Source organism: Geotrypetes seraphini, chromosome 5 (genome assembly GCF_902459505.1).
Source record: "Geotrypetes seraphini chromosome 5, aGeoSer1.1, whole genome shotgun sequence".
NCBI lineage: Eukaryota > Metazoa > Chordata > Amphibia > Gymnophiona > Dermophiidae > Geotrypetes > Geotrypetes seraphini.
In genome coordinates, this window is record NC_047088.1 from 153,446,366 (window position 1) to 153,465,784 (window position 19,419).

A 19,419-nucleotide genomic window follows, 5' to 3' on the forward strand; every position below is an offset into this window, starting at 1 on the left:
TAAAAAGGGTAAATACGATCACATGAGGGCCATGGTAGAAAAACGACTAGAGAAGATGGTGGACAAACTTGAAACGGTAGATCAGGCATGGTCCCTACTGAAAAATACTATCACAGAAGCACAAGATCTCTACATTCCGAGGATTTCCAAAGATCGGAGAACAAAGAGCAAAAGAGAACCGGCATGGCTTACCATACAGGTGAAGGAAGCCATAAAAGAAAAGAAGGACTCTTTCAAAAAATGGAAATGCAAAATGACAACCGAAGCCTGGAACAAACATAAAGATGATCAGAAGAAATGTCACAAGGCGGTGAGGGATGCCAAACAGGATTATGAGGAAAAAATAGCCCAGGAGGCCAAAAACTTCAAGCCCTTCTTTAGATACGTGAAAGGGAAAAAACCTGCAAAAGAGGCAGTGGGACCCCTGGACGACCAGGGAAGAAAAGGGTACATCAAGGAAGATAAACAAATCGCAGACAAACTAAATTCCTTCTTTGCGTCTGTCTTTACGAAGGAAGACACCTCAACAATACCTGAAGCGGAGAAAGTGTTTCCAGGAGAAATAGAAGACAGCCTCACCACAGTTGAAGTGGACTTAGACCAGATATACTATCAGATCGACAAACTTAAAAGTGACAAATCCCCTGGACCGGATGGAATTCACCCGAGAGTCTTAAAGGAATTGAAGGTTGAAATCGGAGAGTTATTGCAAAAACTTGCAAACCTGACAATCAGAACTGGACAGATACTGGACGACTGGAGGATAGCGAACGTCACGCCAATTTTCAAAAAAGGATCGAGAGGGGAACCGGGCAACTATAGGCCTGTGAGTCTTACGTCGGTCCCCGGCAAGATGGTTGAAGCACTGATCAAGGATAGCATAGTCCGGCACTTGGACGCACACGACTTGATGAAACCCAGACAACATGGATTCAGGAAAGGGAAATCATGTTTGACGAATTTACTCCAATTTTTTGAGACCGTAAACAAGCAAATTGATAGTGGGAAGCCTGTGGACATAATATACTTGGACTTCCAGAAAGCGTTCGACAAAGTTCCACACGAAAGACTTCTCAGGAAACTACAAAGCCATGGCATAGAGGGAGATATACAAAGATGGATAGGCAAATGGCTGGAAAACCGAAAGCAGAGAGTGGGCATAAATGGGAAGTTCTCCGATTGGGAGAAAGTGACTAGTGGTGTACCCCAGGGCTCGGTACTTGGGCCGATCCTTTTTAATATTTATATCAATGACCTGGAGGAAGGAACATCCAGTGAGATCATCAAGTTTGCAGACGATACAAAACTATGCCGGTCAATCAGATCGCAGGAGGATAGAGAGGAACTCCAGAGCGACTTGTGTCGGTTAGAAACATGGGCGGAGAAATGGCAGATGAAGTTCAATGTGGAGAAATGCAAGGTAATGCATTTAGGCAATAAAAATAAGGAATACGAGTATACAATGTCAGGTGCAACTCTGGGGAAGAGTGAACAAGAAAAGGACCTGGGTGTACTGATAGATAGGACCCTGAAGCCGTCGGCACAATGCGCGACAGCGGCAAAGAAGGCAAATAGAATGTTGGGCATGATAAAGAAAGGAATCTCGAGTAGATCGGAGAAAGTTATAATGCCGCTTTATAGGGCAATGGTCAGACCACACTTGGAATACTGCGTCCAACATTGGTCTCCCTACCTAAAGAAGGATATAAAACTGCTGGAGAGGGTGCAGAGACGAGCAACAAAACTGGTGAAGGGTATGGAGAGACTGGAATATGAGGATAAACTTATAACACTAGGATTGTTCTCCCTTGAGAAAAGGAGACTGCGTGGGGATATGATCGAGACCTTCAAAATACTGAAAGGAATCGACAAAATAGAGCAGAGAAGATTATTTACACTGTCCAAATTGACACGGACTAGAGGACATGTAATGAAGCTAAGGGGGGACAGGTTCAGGACTAATGTCAGGAAGTTCTGCTTCACTCAGAGAGTGGTTGACACCTGGAATGCCCTCCCAGAGGAGATTATTGCGGAATCGACCGTCCTAGGCTTCAAGAGCAATCTAGATGCATATCTCCTTAAGAGAGGCATATAAAGATATGGTGGTCTATAAATTACGCCAAGTGTACACCTGGCAGGGCCTCCGCGTGTGCGGATCGCCGGACTTGATGGACCGAAGGTCTGATCCGGAGATGGCAGTTCTTATGTTCTTATCCCACCTGCACAAGCCTCGAATAGTTGATTTTATATTTAACTTATTTTATTAAAGTATAAAAAGAGAATATTCTGTACAATTGTCATTTTATAAACACAAATAATAAAGAGCAAGGATCAACAAAACCCCTGTCTCCCCTCCCTTTCACAAACATCCCCTCCACTATTGTGAAAACTGAACAAACCAAATTACTACAGAATGCTACATAGAAAAATCAAGCTAACAGAATACTTCAGTCACACATGGCAGGATAGTGTTAGGGAAGAGCAACTAGAGCAACTGCCCCCTGGTCAGAGAGAGAGCCCTAAGCTAGCTGGAAGCTAAAGAAGCACAGCCTGGGCTTTGCATTTCCCAGTTATGTCTAATACCAGCTCTAGCAGGATACATATTTCAAATCAAAAATATTCTAATCACAAAATATAAAATAAAATTTTTTTCTACCTTTTGTTGTCTGGTAATTTTATTCTTCAAATCACATTGGTCTCAGGCTTTGGTTATGGGTTCCTTCTGTCTTCATTGGGGCACGGCTGGCTCCTGAAGGTAAAATAGGCACAAGAGGAGCTGGGGAGGAGATGCCGAGTCTGACAGGGGCGCAATTATTTTTACCATAGGAGCAAGACTTTTCACCGCCTCCACGGGGTTGTCCCCATTCCAGAGGGGCGGTGAAAAGTCTTGTCCCCATTCCTGTGGTAGTTGCAAATATCCCCATTACCGCGGATTTACTGCGGTGACCACAATTTACCGTGGTAAACGGTCCCCGTGTCATTCTCTACTGTATACCACTCTGGCCTGCCAGTCAGATAAGAAAATCTAAGGGTTTCTTTTACAAAGCTGCCCTACTTGCTGCTGTGCAGCAAACACTCTAATGTCCATTAATTCACTATGGGTGTTGGTGCGATTACCACAGCAGCAGCCACTAACGCAGTTTTGTTAAGGGGGGTAAATAAACTATAGGATTGTAAATTATGACAATTTAAAAAAATATAAATTGGTCTCCTTACTCCTGCAAACATATCCAAAGAGGAAATCTACATATTATATATTTTGTTTTGGTCCAATAAAATGTCACAATTCCTAAAGTAACCAGTCTGCTAAAAAAAGTTATTTTTTATTGCTGCATATATTTGCAGTAGCCTTAACAGCAATATTACTAATTAACTCCTTACCACAGCAAAATGCAGGAGGTCATCTCCAAGTTCATTTTTGATCTTTCTGAACAGGCTAATGACAGTTTTACATGGTCCGCACCAAGCCTGGTAAACATCTACCACTGTAAAAAGATTTCATAAAAATGTATCACAACAGAGTTTTCTCAGATAACGGAGCAAATAAAGCAGTGTCTCTCAAACTTTTTCGAGCTGGGGCACACCAAAGGTAGTGGCCACGGCTCGAGGCACCCAGAAGTGTGCGGACGGTACTGTGATGACATCACATGCATACGTGACATCATCACGCTGACATCAATGCATGCCAGTAGGGTGTGCCAGCAGGGAAGTCTAACAAATATCAACTGAGTACCTCCAAGCATAGACCTCCAAAACTCCACCCTAGACCCACCCAAGCTCTTCCCCAGATCCCACCCCATTTACTAATTGTAATGTAATTTTTTTCCATTCATTTTTTATAGACACACAATATACACAGCAGATATAAATTCTCAAAACTGACACATTTCAATCACTATATTGAAAATAAAATCATTTTCTCTGCCTTTGTTGTCTGGTGACTTTATTTTTCTGTGCTTTTAACTATGTTTCCAGGGCCTTCTTATTCATTGACTGTTTTTCTCTCCATCTTCACTTTCTGCCTTGCAACCATCTTTGGCATTAACTTAACATTCATTTTTTCTGCTTTCTTCTCAAAATCTACTTTTCCATGTCTTACATTCCCTTCTTATCTCTCTCACCTTCTCTCCCTATTTCCATGGTCTGATATCTCTCTCCTTCCCTCCTTCCCTCCCCCCAGTGGTCTGACATCGCTATCCTTCCTTTTTCCCCTTTCTCAGTCTGGCATCTCTCTCCTCCCCATAATCTGCCATCTCTCTTTATTACTACTATTATTTCTATAATGCTACCAGACTCCCCTCCTTCCCTTCTATTTCCTGGTCTGATATCTCTCTCTCCCTCCCCCAGTGTAACATTTCTCTTGCCCTTCCTCCTTTCTGCCCCCTGCAGTCCATCTCCCTTCCTCCTTTCTAGTCCCCCTCCCAACCAACATTTCTCCCTCCTTTCCACCAGTCCAACATTTTTTCTCTCTTCCGCCTATATGCTTCTCCTCTAGTCCTCCTTCCCTCCCCCAACCCAACATGCTCTCTCCCCGTGCACCATCTCACCCTCCCTTCCAGTGTGTAGCACCTTTCCTTTCCCTCCCTTTCTGCCAGGTCAAGCAACACCTCTTCTCCCTTCCTTTTACCTCCCCCCTGTCCAGCAGTACCCCTTCCCTCCTCCCCCTGTCCAGCAGTACTCCTTCTCCCTTCCCTCTTCCCCCATCCAGTATTACCACTTCTCCCTTCCCTCCCCCCCATCCAACAGTACTACTTCCCCCTTCCTTGCTCCCCATGTTCAGCAGTACCCCTTCTCCCTTCCCTGTCCAGCAATACCTCTCCTATCACTGTTAGTGGCAGCTCTGTGTGTTTTAATATCGGCACACAGCTGCCAATAGCAATAGTTTAGCCCAGTTTCATCAGGCAGCCTCGAGGCCTTTGCTAGGCCGGCCAGCTTCGATGATGTGATGCGGGCTGGCCTAGCAAAGGCCCCGAGGCTGCCTGTTGAAACCGGGAGTAAACTACTAGCAGCAGCTGTGTGCCAAAGTTAAAACACACAGAGTTGCCACTACTGGTCCGGGGGCATGGAGACGAGAAAGACAGGAGTCCCGTAAAACTCAGTCCCGTCGCGGTAGGAGAAGTCAGCTGACATAGGTGCCGGAGCTTCTCTCCCTGCCCTGTGAGCCGCAGCACATTTAAAATCTCAAAACGCACACTAGTGTGCCGTGGCACACAGTTTGCGATACACTGCTATAAAGTCATCCAACCTTTTTTTTTTTTCATTCTGGGTTCAACTTACTCAAAATATTTTTTATTGTGGAAGGATGGCTAACAGCAGACAACTTGGTAAAAATCAACGATAATAAAAGAGGCTTTTGCAAAGCATGAAATTTTATAAACATTTTCCACATGTAAAGCCAGTTTTGTATAGAATTTTTATACAGTAATTATAATCAAATAAGCACAAATACCATCAGTGTGAATGTCAACAAGATGGTGCATAGGCATTTCCAGGAGCGTAGTTTGCATGGAACAGACAGGAAGTTGCAATATCCTGTTTTCTATAAATTACTTGAGTACATACATAAACTACACATATTTATTTATTTATTTAAAAAACATATTATCTTCTAAGCAGCTTACAAGTAAACATACATAGTAAAGGTCAAATTTTACCATACATTTTAAACATCAATCAGCTTTGTTTACATTGTTCAACAAAAAATTGTAGTCATTCTCAAACATTTTATTGGATGTCATAGGGACAGATAAAAGCTAAGATGAAAAATGAGGCTTAAGTAATTTTCGAAATTGCAGAACATTGTGAGAAAAACGTATTGCTCCAGACAGACCATTCCAAAGCACTAGACCCGCAACTGAAAAACAAGACTTTCTTAGTGGAGACATGCTTAATTTTGTCTCTTATTTTTGCATCTGAAACAACACCCTAAACCCACCTGACCTTTTTATGTGGCCTGCGGCAATGCTCTCGAACTTCCCTTTTTCACAGCCCAGCGTGTCTTCCCTCCCGCACCAGTCTGATGTCGCCATCACGCTGGAAAGTTTGTTGCCATTGGCAACAATTCGGTGGTATTGTCCGTGGCTCCCCTTCCTGCTTTCCATCTGCCATGGAGACAGACTGTAGCAGGTGAAAAGCAGGAGGGGGAGCCAAGTACAACACTGCTGAATTGCGGAGGATGGCAGATTTTTTCGGCTTGGCAGTGACATGGGACCGGCGCTGGAGGGAAACACATGCTGGGCTGTGAGGAGAGAGATGAAGCGAGAGAGGTTGGATCTGGGGTGATGTGAAGGAAGAGGGAAAAAGATACTTGAAGGGAGAACTGTTGGGAAGAGAACCGTTGGGAAGAGAAAGGGAGAAATAGTGGACCTGAGGGGGGGTTGGGAGGCAGGCAGACATGGAGAAGAGATGGGATGGGAGCAGTTGGGAAGAGAAAGGGAGAGAAGTTGGATCTAGAAATGGAAGGGGGGGAGAAATGTTAGACCTGGGGTGGAAAGGAGAGAGATGCAGCATCTCTTTTTTCTTTCCTTCCATCTCATTGTTCAGCATTAAAGGGGGGAGGGAAGAAGAACAACAGAAAAGAGAGGGAGCAAAATGTTGGACCAAGAGGAGAGAGGAGGGATAGAAGGAAACAGGAGGCTGGGAAAGGAATGAGATGGGAAATGGGACAGCTACAGAATAAGAGAAGATGAAAAATTGATAGGTAGCTGAAAATTTAAAAGAAGAAGGATGAGAAAGAGGGCGAGATTTGAGTGGACAGAGGCAGAAAAGAAAAAAGGAGAAAAGTTGAAAGAGAAAAATCAATATGTTGGAGACAGGGACTGGAGCAAGAGAGAAGAGGAGAAAAAAATGGACAGCAGACACTGGAAAGAGAATTAGAAGATAGAAAGAGAAAAGTGGGACCAAAAGCAAAATGACCAGACAACAAAAGGTAGAAAAAAATAATTTTACTTTCTATTTTGTGATTACAATATGTCAGATTTGAAATGTGTATCCTGTCAGAGCTGGTGTTAGACAGCAAGCATGAACTAGGACCTAAAAGAGAGGAAAAGTCTTTTTTATTTATTTTGTATGTAACACATAGCCGGTGTGGCGTTGGAGAGGTTGTATCCCTATACTTCTACTAAGACTAACTCCCTCCTATGCTGGCGCGTAGCGTGGATTTTGGCGCCACCAGCGGCAGTGATTGATCCGACACTCATAGAAGTCCTATGGGCATCAGAGCAGTTGCCGTTGCTGCCAGGGCCTACGCTGTGCATTAGTAAAGGAAGGGGTAAGTATCTTAATTAAAAACTTGGCCCGTGACACAGTCTGTGTTTTAGATTTCGGCCCCTTATGTGATTTGAGTTTGACACCCCTGCCCTAAGTGACCTCCTCTTGAATTCCCCAACATACCAAGCTCTCAGAGGAGCAATGAAAACCCACTTATTCAACAAGTTTGTCTGATCCTCCAAGCCACTGACCCATTCTAAAAACCCCTCCACCCCTCTCTTCCTGCTTCTCTTCCCCTTCCCCCCTCTGCATCCATCTCTCCCTCTACTCCCTACCTCCTTACATATATTGCTACCTGTTCTCACAATCCCACTTTGTAACTATCCACTACCGTATACCATCACTCTAGAACTGAAAAGGTTCAATATCCACTTTGTACTTTTCCACTACTGTATACCGTCTTGAACTGAAAAAGTATAACGGGATATAAATAAAGCTTTATTATTATTATCATCTAACATCATCTTATTTTCTGATCTCAATACTCTATTAGGTTTATATATTTTCAAGCATTTGGTCAGATAGTCTGGAAGGGTATCATATATCTCCAGATGGATTATTTTCAAAATCTTAAACTGTACCCGATGATAGATTGACAACCAATGTGATCTCTTTAAAATTACATAGTAACATAGTAACATAGTAGATGACGGCAAATAAAGACCCGAATGGTCCATCCAGTCTGCCCAACCTGATTCAATTTAAATTTTTAAATTTTTTCTTCTTAGTTATTTCTGGGCAAGAATCTAAAGCTTTACCCGGTGCTGTGCTTGGGTTCCAACTGCCGAAATCTCTGTTAAGACTTACTCCAGCCCATCTACACCCTCCCAGCCATTGAAGCACTCTCCAGCCCATCCTCCACCAAACGGCCATATACAGACACAGACCGTGCAAGTCTGCCCAGAAATGGCCTTAGTTCAATATTTAATATTATTTTCTGATTCTAAGTCCTCTGTGCTCAACTCACACTACTTTGAAATCAGTCACAGTTTTACTCTCCACCACCTCTCTTGGAAGCGCATTCCAGGCATCCACTACCCTCTCCGTAAAGTAGACTTTCCTAACATTGCCCCTGAATCTACCACCCCTCAACCTCAAATTATGTCCTCTGGTTTTACCATTTTCCTTTCTCTGGAAAAGATTTTGTTCTACGTTAATACCCTTCAAGTATTTGAACGTCTGAATCATATCTCCCCTGTCTCTCCTTTCCTCTAGGGTATACATATTCAGGGCTTCCAGTCTCTCCTCATACGTCTTCTGGCGCAAGCCTCCTATCATTTTCGTCGCCCTCCTCTGGACCGCCTCAACTCTTCTTACGTCCTTCGCCAGATACGGTCTCCAAAACTGAACACAATACTCCAAGTGAGACCTTACCAATGACCTGTACAGGGGCATCAACACCTTCTTCCTTCTACTGACTATGCCTCTCTTTATACAGTCCAGCATCCTTCTGGCAGCAGCCACTTCCTTGTCACACTGTTTTTTCGCCTTTAGATCTTCGGACACTATCACCCCAAGGTCCCTCTCCCCGTCTGTGCATATCAGCTTCTCTCCTCCCAGCATATACGGTTCCTTCCTATTATTAATCCCCAAATGCATTACTCTGCATTTCTTTTAATTGAATTTTAGTTGCCAGGCATTAGACCATTCCTCTAACTGTATGTTCATACTGTGCTGCTCACATTAAGACTTGTGCTGCGGAATTTTGTATAATCTGTAATACTTTTAAGTGAGTGGATAGAAGTCCCAGGTAAATGCCATTACAGTAATCAAGCTTTGAGAGTACTAGTGTCTGTAAGACTTGTCTGAAATCCTAACCCCATAAGTTCTTTTTCAGTTGGAGCAATTTTCTGATTGTAAAGTATGCAGCCTGCACTACTTTAGTTATTTGAGACTTAAAAGATAATTTTGCATCAAGGATTACCCCAACATTTTGATCTCTTTACTAATGGTAATCAGATGATCATTTACGAGAATGTGACTAGGCCAAAGATGTTCTTGCTGCTCACCTATAATCATTATTTAATTTTTTTTAAACAGTTAGCCGCAGCCCATTATCAAACATCCATCTTTTGATACTACTCATATAATCATTTAATTTCATACATAATTTCTCACCCTACTCGTTAATCTTGAAAAAGAATTGAACATCATCAGCATATACTTTGTATATAATTATTTTGTGGACCAGCACTGGTCCGCGGACCGGCGGTTGAAGAACACTGGGCTAAGTCATGGGCCAGACCCCGCTCATCTCCGCCCAATCTCCACCCCAGAACCCGCCCCCATAATAGTATTAATTGTAACACTTAATTTTCCATTCAATTTCATATACACACACAATATAATCTTATTAACAACACATAATGGTTAACCACAAAATTAAACTACACAAAGCACACTATGCTTCTCAACATTCATTCCTACTAGAACACAGATAACCTTTAAGAAAATATGGGAATCAAAAACTAAAAGTACTAATATATACAAACAAACCCTAAGATGCAAAACTCTATATGCAGTACAACCCCAGAGAAATAGAAACAAATGCATTTCTTCCTGAACAGTGCAAAATATAGACAGCAGATGTAAATTCTCAAAATTGACACAATTCAATCACTAAATTCATAAATCTAGGCAAATGGATGTCAGGTCTCAATTTATAAGGATAACTTTTAAGCTTCTAAATTCAGTTTGGCACAAATTTAGGAGGTCACCTTAGAACTAGCCTCTCTGTATTATATACAAGTATTACAAAAAAATAGGCACAGCCTTGCACAAGCACCTACTTTATGCATGTGTGTGCTAGGGAAACTTGTTGTCTCCCTCCCTCCATGCTGTGACTTATTTTCTGGACTGCTCCCGTCTAGCTTTTTTATGCTGCCCCCATGTTATTTTTGGGCCGGCTCCCTCTGCTTCACTGCTGCAGTGCACAAAGCCGCGGGCAGCGGCTCCTCGCGCATCCAGCACCTCATCTGGAAGCATTCTCTCCCCCTCCATTTCCCTGTGCAGCAACAGCATTCCCTCCCCCTCCATTTCCCTGTGCAGCATCAGCAGCAGCATATCCCTCCCCCCACCCCACTTCCCTGTGCAGCAGCAGCATTTCCCTCCCCCACCCCCACTTCCCTGTGCAGCAGCAGCAGCAGCATTCCCTCCCCCTCCATTTCCCTGTGCAGCAGCAGCAGCATTTCCCTCCCCTCACCCCACTTCCCTGTGCAGCAGCGTTTCTGGCCAGCTCCCTTTACCCTTGCCGAAGTTATGTTTGAGTTTAAAGCTGTCGCGGTGGCTCCTCTCACGATCCACGCCTGGATAGGAAGCCTTCTCTCTGATGTGACGTCAGAGAGGCTTCCGACGCAGGTGCGGCTTGTGAGAGGAGCCACGGCAGCAGCTTTGAACTTAAAATTAACTTCGGCAGGAGTAAGGGAGCCGGCCAGACTGCGGGCCGCAGAACAGTTCTTGGGGGGGCCGCGAGTTTGACACCGTTGTTTAGACGGAGTGAGGGCGGGAAGGGGGAGTCACCAGCATGTTCCCTGCCTCCGTGTTCAAAAATTGAATTCGGCATGGACCCAGGGACCATGGTGGCAGGGAACACGCCGTCCTAAGTGCGCATGCGTGCTTAGGGTTTTATTATAGAGGATAAAAAGTTATCTGCTTTGGAATATACAATGTAAGTCCATGTTTTTCCTTCACAAAGGATCTCCAGCGAGGTAAAAATAAGCAGCCTTTTATTTCACCTGCCACACTTCTTACATCTGGTTAACGGTTGGGACATGAAATTAGGAAAGACCGCCTCGGTCAAATTAAATGCAAGAGGCTTAGGAGAGAAAAAGGCTCCACCGTGAAAAGCGCAAAAGCACGAAAAAAGAGAAAGAAATAAAGACACATTTTTTTTAGAAGAAAGAAAAAGAAGAACTATAAGAAAAAGATACGTTTTTGCACGAGCGGGAAGGCAAGCACAAAAAAATACTATGAACGTTCAATGGCGTGACTGAACAGCTTCGTGGAAAACACTGAACTGAGGAGCCATGCGCCTATGTCAGGTGGGAAGGCACTTGCGCATGTGCGGTGCCTTCGTGAACTTTGTAAAGTTCTTAAAGTGGCGATGCACTTGGGACCGTCCGTGCCGGGGCTCCATGGATGACATCACCCACATGTGAGAATATGCTGCCTGCTTGTCCTGGGATAAAGACCTTAACAGTTTACATCCTACAGTTTGCATGGAATGGAAAACTTTCTTTTGAATATAAATTGGATAATATCTTGGATGAAACAAGATGATGTATTTTGAAGCACTAAGTTATCAGGTACTACAGTTTAAAAATTTTAGAAGTTTTCAAATCCTGGAGCTTTGAGAGACTGCAGTAGTTTGAGTCCTATGGTTCTCCATTGCAGAATGTTTTTTTGGGTTGCTGGTTTTTTTTTCAAAATCTGCCATTAAGATCCTTTGAATTGCAAGCAAAAGAATAGCTAGAGTGGTGAAGCACTCGAGTGGGATAAGCAGCACAATAAGGTGTTTTTGAGACTAAATATCTTTAATAATGCTGTGTGGAAAGGGAATGCCATGAAGTTTTTAGACTTTAATATCTGATCTTAATAAGAAATCACAACAAAGTTCAATAAATTTTTCTCTATAGAGTGAAAAGGATTTGGCAATAAGTAGTTCCTGATAAAGCAGTTGAGAAACCGACGTTTTATTAAGCGTTGCTATCTGCCTGAGTCACTGCTGAAATTAAAGATAAGTTTAAATTTATTTTTGCTCTAATGGATTGTGAATATGTATGAATAAGTAATATAACAAATAAGTCAATGAAAATCTTTGAGGAGGTTTTTCTGATTAGTGATGGGAGACTTGCATAGATAACCAGTGTGGGTACCCAATGAAATCTTTTCCTCCTTGAATTTGAATGTTCATAGTCATTTTCATTTTGGGTTCCATATTGAATTGAAGTATTTCTTAGGGTAAATGTCAGCCTGCAGGTATATATAGTGGTATAGCAAATAGAAATAAACATAAACTACTCTTGAAGCCAAAGTACACTGTTGAGTTTGTTTGCCCAATGTTTTTGATTCCCTGGAATGTAAGTGGCTTTAATGACTTTGCGATCCTCAATCAAGAAGCTCTATATGTGAGCTGCTCTTCAGCATAGTCGAAGGGCTGCACTTGTTCAGAACTTTTTACTAGTTTTGAGCCCTGGGAATGCTGTTCTATCTCCATAAAGTCAGATGTTATCACCTACTGATTTAATTTTATTTGTCAATGGAGAATTCTTGTGTAAGAGAAAGGTTAGTTTTCTGTTTTGACTATGTTTGTCAAATGTTCATGACTCCAGTGGAATTGGGTAGCAGGCCTTTAAGAATTTTGCTGGGTTCATAGATTGCTGGTATCAAAAAGAAACAGAAGTACAAGTATTTAATTGAGTTAGTATTCAAATGTTCCCTGTGGAGAGGAAGAATTTAGAGTTTGCGGGCATCTGAAAATAATCTGTAACCACAGAAACCCCATTTTGAGAAAATAAAAGTACTGAAGTCTCTAGAAAATTTCCTTTCTAGAACATGGCTAGCCAAGGGTCTCTTGCTGCCAGGACAGCCATAATTAAAACAGATCAGATAAAAACACACTTAGGGCTCCTTTTATTAAACAGAGGTAGCAATTTCTACCACAGGCTGGCGAGTTAAATGCTCCGACACTCATAGGATTCTATGAGCACCGGAGCATTTAACTCACCGGTCCATGGTAGAACCCTCTACCGCCATTTAGTAAAACCCAGCACCATTATTAATATTTTATGAACCTTACCTATAAGTCCTTTTGAAGACAGCAGTTCTTCCCAGTGTTCCTGGTTACCAACAGTAATCTGAATTGAAATAATAGATCACATAAAACATTTTCACTGTGCTTAAGAATAGAGAGATTATAGTTTGATTAAAAACAATTTTATTAAATCATGACATATATTATTAAACAGTATTTACTTAACCCTCCATTGCCCCAGTTACAAAAAATGTACATTAGATTGTGAGCCCACCAGGGACAGAGAAAGAGTGAGTGAGTAAGTATGTTCATCTTCTTTCAATAGCAGGGGGAAGCAGATGGGGCAAGGATGTCAGTGGGCAATTCAACCTGTTCCTCTGTTTTCTTTTTCTCTTCTTGGGAAAGGGGAAGCAGACATCAGGCACAACGGCAGCTTGGGGGTAGGGTCCTGCAGTGAGCAGGTGTACCCCCAGGAGGGTGAGGTAGGGAGCTGGGGAGGCCCAGGTGTATCCTCCAAAGTTGGCAGCATTCTGCTAGACACCCTTCCTCAGCAAACGTCCAGGTTGGGACCGACATCCAGAAGCAGAAGCCAGGAGCTGTGAGGAACACATCCATCTGCCTGCTAGAGATAGAGTATACTGATTGGCCAGGAGGCTGAGCATCCAATAAGGCTGTGGACAACTCAGTTCTCTCTATCTCCACCTCTGATTGATGGATGTAATCTCACTAGTCTCTGGATTCATCTGCTGTTGATGACAAGGAATGAATGTTGACAGCCATATACATAATAAAATCCAAAATAACATACTTTTTAAAAAATTTTTTTTACCTGCAACGCAATTTCCTTTTTCTTACTGCCCATTATCCTGTAATTTAAAAAAAAAAGTTATTTAAGAATATGACATATGGTGAAATAACAATTTAGCTTTGAATTTGAAGTTAGCTAACAAACATAAAAGGATCTAGATATGCAGGTAAAGCAAGTACAGCTTTCATTTTACAGGAGGAGGATGGATAAGAAACAAGAGTTTCATCTTCCTGTCCACTTATTAGGACTGGATATTGGGAGTTCCTGGAGTGAGAGGGAGGAGTCAAAAAGGGAAAGAGAGTATTTTTGAGCTGGGGATGGAGTTGGAGATTGGGGGAAGTTCTTGGAGTGGGAAGGAGGAGTCAAGAATGGAAAGGAAGAGTATTTTTGAGCTGGGAGTAGAGTTGGAGATTGGGGGGACTGAGTGGGGGAGAATTTCATTGCTTAAATTCATGCCGGTAGACAAGGGGATCAAGACTCATCAGGAGAGTGCTTTATTGTGATAATTTGTGTGGGAAAGAAAGGAGGGGGAACCAGGATTCATGGAAGGGAACATTCTTTATTCTGGAAATATGTCCAGGAAAAGTGAAAAGTGGTCAGGATTTAGGGCCTTTTCTTAGAGGCTTCTAGAGGTTGGCTGTACAGATTTAGGTCTACTTTTGCAGTACCTATATTTGTCTGAAGAAATTTAGCCAATTAGCAATGCATATTATGCCAACCAACAAACATTTCACACCTATAACCTGGCATGCTCCTGAACATACTTCTTTTTTTGTCTGATAAACTTTGGCCAGTTTGTGGGACAATAAATGCTCCCCCACTGACAAGGCAGCCAAATCTGTGTTAGCCTTTAGGTGCTGTGCAATCCCATTACTGAGTAAGCTCTTTCACTGTGTCAGGGGAGGGGTAATTTATATTATAGAAACATAAAAAACATGATGGCAGATAAAGGCCAAATGGCCCATTCAGTCTGCCCATCCGTAGTCACCATTAACTCTTCCTCTCTCTATGAGATCCCACATGCCTATCCCAAGCTTTCTTAAATTCAGACATATAGTCTCTGTCTCCACCACCTCTTCCGGGAGACTATCACCCTTTTTGTACAAAAGTGTTTCCTTAGATTACTCCTGAGCCTATCACCGCTTAACTTCATCCTATGCCCTCTCATTCCAGAATTCTTTGCTTTGGTCTTTACAGAAGAAGATGTAAGAGATCTACCTGAACTGGAAATGATTTTCAAAGGTGATGATGCGGAGGAACTGAAAGAAATCTCGGTGAATCTGGAAGATGTACTGAGTCAAATCGACAAGTTAAAAAGTGATAAATTGCCAGGACTGGATGGTATACATCCCAGGGTACTAAAAGAACTGAAACATGAAATTGCTGACTTGCTGTTAGTGATCTGTTACCTGTTGCTAAAATCGTCTGTAGTACCTGAAGATTGGAGGGTGACCAACGTAATGCTGATTTTAAAAAAGGTCTCCAAGGGAGATCCGGGAAATTATAGACCGGTAAGCCTCACTTCGGTGTTGGGCACAATGGTAGAAACGATTATAAAAAATACAATTGTGGAACACTTAGACAAACATGATTTAATGAGATAGAGTCAGCATGGGTTCAGCCGAGGGAGATCTTGCCTCACAAATTTGCTTGACTTCTTTGAAGGTGTGAATAAACATGTGGATAAAGGTGAGCCGGTTGATATAGTGTATCTAGATTTTCAGAAAGCTTTTAATAAAGTTCCTCACGAGAGGCTCCTGAGAAAATTAAAGAGTCATGGGATAGGTGGCAAAGTTCAGTTGTGGAATAGGAATTGGTTATCGGATAGAAAACAGAGGGTAGGGTTAAATGGTAATTTTTCTCAATGGAGGAGAGTAAACAGTGGAGTGCCACAGGGGGTCTGTACTGGGACCGGTGCTATTTAACTTATTTATAAATGATCCCAGATCTGCAAAAATACTTTTTTCTGCTTGAATGACAAGTGGGCATGGCGTTGCTCCAAGAGCATCAAAGTGTGAAAGCGATTCCTCCAAACCCAGTAAGCAGGTGCGGTCGCTTGCATCCAGACACTAAGTATGATCTTCTTACCTATAACAGCAGCCTTCCGGATCAACATCCGATGTCCCCGATCAGACACCCTCAAAGATTCATACCGATCCAGAAACAAGCCCACCGGTGACATCAGAAGAGATTGATCAAAGAGCCGTTCCAAAAAACGGAGCACAGCCCTCCAAAATACTTTCACACGAGGGCACTCCCAAAATGCATGAAAAAAAGAATTACAGCCCTGTTGACACTTAGGGCAGGTCGGGGAAGAAATACCCCCAGCTTTATGCACCCGCTCTTGGGAAAAATATGCTCGATAGACCACTCGAAATTGACATTCCCTCAGTTCAGCGCTAATAGAAATAAAGGAAATGCGATTAATAAGGGAAGGGAAATTCAGAGATTCGGCAGGTATATCCAGATCTCTCCCCCAGCGATGCCCAAAGCTTCATAGGACTTCCGAGGAGAGAGGCATCGTAGAGCGCCATGCAACACAGACACCGTCAGACCACTATCATGAAACTGAGCAAAAAAGAGACGAAATTGGTGGCCCAAGCGAAACCGGAGGCCCGGAGGAGCCAATGACTTCACATAATGATGAATTTGTTTATAGGCCAATAAACCCCCTAACCCCAAGGAATGGAGCATGAAAAGAGCACCCCAAGATTGCACAGCACTCTCATCGTCCAAAATATGTTCAAGAAGAAGCAGACCCTCTCCAGACCAGCTCGCAAAGATGGGATTATTGTTGCCAGGAAGGAATTGCGGATTACCCCGAATAGACCTGAGGGTTCCTCCCCAGCAACTTGACCAAGGCCCTCCAGCAAAAACGTCAAGACCGAAGAAGAACACTAGACCGAAGTGCAGGGGGTAAAAGGCGAGCGGGTATCTGGGATAAAGAAAACAAATGCCAAGGATGAAAAAGAGCAGCTTCAAAGTCCCGAGAAAGATAATCATCACACCGTAAACACCAGTTACCCAGAAAGCGAAGCAGGCAAGCCAAGTTAAACAGGCCGATATCCGGAAGTCCCAGGCCACCACATCTCCCTGGGCCAAACAAATAAGGGAGCGAGATCTGAAACTTCTTACCCTGCCAAAGGAAGCGAGTCAGCTGTCTATGAAGCTGTTGAAGATCCAGACGCTGAAGACAAAGGGGCAGGAGCTGGAGGACATAGAGCCAGCGGGGGAAAACAACCATCTTATACAATTGACCCCTACCATAGAAGGAAAGAGGTAAAGACATCCACTGCGTGAAACTTCTAGTTGTAGCGGCCAACAAAGAATCAATATTAGTACGATATAGCCGTCCCACACAGCCCGTGAGCTGCACCCCCAAATACCTAAACGAGCCATCCACCCAACGTAATGGAAACTATCCCGGCCACTCCTGACGCACAGAGTCTACAGTAGCTAGCGCCAAAGATTTATCATAATTAAGCTGAAAGCCAGAAAAATCACCGTATTCCTTGAAAAGTGACATAAGCGTCGGAAAGGAAACCCACGGGGAGGTCAGATGAACCAGCAAATCATCCGCAAATGTCGAAATCTTAAACTCATGGCCTCTAACACGGACTCCCCGAACCTCCGCATTGGCAGAGATCTCGCGAATCAAGGGGTCCAATGTGAGCACAAAGAGAAGAGGTGACAAGGTGCAACCCTGTCTAGTACCCCTTCTAATTGGAAAGGCCGCCGAGGATACCCCATTAACCAACACCGTGGCCTGCGGATTAATCATGTAGGTATTTAAACGTCTATCATATCTCCTCTCTCCTGCCTTTCCTCCAAAGTATACAGATTGAGATCGTTAAGTCTGTCCCCATATGCCTTATATATATACATTACATTACATTACATTAGTGATTTCTATTCCGCCGTTACCTTGCGGTTCAAGGCGGATTATAAAAAGGATCTAACTGGCCATTTCCAGAGGAATTATAGAATAGTTAGGGAGTAGTCAACTTGGTTCATAGAGATGAGGTGGTTCTTGTGGCATTAGGTTGTTTTAGAGAGTAGGGAGGTGTTAGGTTGGTTTCGATTGTTGGGTATCAGGGATTTTTTAAAATAGTATGGTTTTTATTTCTTTTCTAAATGTTCAGTAGTCAGAGGTCGTTATCAACAAAGTAGAGAGTTGGCGGTCTAATCTCCCTGCTTATGTGGCCAGGAGGACATTATACAGTTTTTTCCGTTTGACTTCTCTGATTGGGGGGTATGTAAATGGAGCGTGGGTTCTCCTTTGTCTGGTTGAGGTGGTTCAGATTAGATGGTTGTTTAGGTATATTGGGCTGTTGCCATTCATGGATTTAAATAGGAGACAGTAGAACTTGAATTGTATTCTTGCTTGAATTGGTAGCCAGTGTGAGTGGAAGTACGCCTCGGTGATGTGGTCATATTTCCTCAGAGAGTAGATGAGTCTCAGGGCTGTGTTCTGGATTGTCTGCAGTTGTTTAATCATGGTCGTGGGGCAGGGGAGATAGAGAATGTTATAATAATCTAGGAGACTCAGCATTAGGGCCTGGACTAGGATCCGGAATTGAGTTTTGTCGAAGAATTTTCGTACTTGTCTTAGGTTTCTCATGATAGTGAAGGATTTCTGTATTATTTTATTGATTTGTGGTTCCATGGTACAGCATCTGTCAATCGTCATTCTCAGTAGTTTTAGAGTGGATTGCATGGGGAATGTGTAAGAGTTGATTACTAGGTTTGTAATGGATAGTGTCTTATCATTTTCTAGGAGAATGAATTTTGTTTTTTCTGAGTTTAGTTTCAGTTTGTGGTCTTTCATCCAAGATGTTATTGTTTCTAATGTTTTATGTATAGTGTCTGTCATGGAGGGTTTTAGTTGATCAAAAAGGAAAAGAATGGTGATGTTGTCTGCGTAGCTGTAGGAGATTATGTCTGATTTATCTAGACAGGTGCCGAGGGACACGATGTAGAGGTTGAAGAGTGTGGGGGATAAAGGGGATCCCTGAGGTACACCACAGGGGTTGGACCAGGGTTCTGACTTTTCGTTGCTTGATTTTACTCTGTAGGATCTGGTCTTTAAGAATCCTTGGAACCATGTGCGCACTTTATCTGTGATACCAATTGCATCCAGAATTTGTAGAAGACCACACACCATTTTAGTAGCCTTCCTCTGGACCGACTCCATCCTTTTTATATCTTTTTGAAGGTATGGCCTCTAGAATTGTACACAATATTTTAAATGAGGTCTCACCTCAGGGGCATTAATATCTCCTTTTTCTTACTGGCCATACCTCTCCCTATGCACCTAAGCATTCTTCTAGCTTTCAATGTTGCCTTTTCAACCTGATTGGCTACTTTAAGATCATAACAAAACAATAAAAACTGCAGATGGGTGTACAAGATGCAGGCTAAGTTTATTAAAACAAATATTTATTGCGGTTAAAATAAGAACATAAGAATTGCCGCTGCTGGGTCAGACCAGTGGTCCATCGTGCCCAGCAGTCCGCTCACGCAGTGGCCCTTAGGTCAAAGACCAGTGCCCTAATTGAGACTAGCTTTACCTGCGTATGTTTTGGTTCAG

The 19,419-nt window shown here is 42.9% G+C and overlaps 1 protein-coding gene across 1 annotated transcript in view; it reads right to left on the reverse strand.

Moving 5' to 3' along the window:
* Positions 1–19,419, reverse strand: part of NME9 (NME/NM23 family member 9) — a 206,151-nt gene that overhangs the window by 165,218 nt on the left and 21,514 nt on the right. Inside the window, exons 2-4 of the mRNA XM_033945325.1 lie at positions 13,851–13,887; positions 13,067–13,124; positions 3,382–3,485 (exon numbers count right to left, since the gene is read on the reverse strand). Coding sequence (XP_033801216.1) covers positions 3,382–3,485; positions 13,067–13,124; positions 13,851–13,883 — 195 coding nt within the window. The 5' untranslated portion in view covers positions 13,884–13,887. The remainder of the gene's footprint in view (positions 1–3,381; positions 3,486–13,066; positions 13,125–13,850; positions 13,888–19,419) is intronic.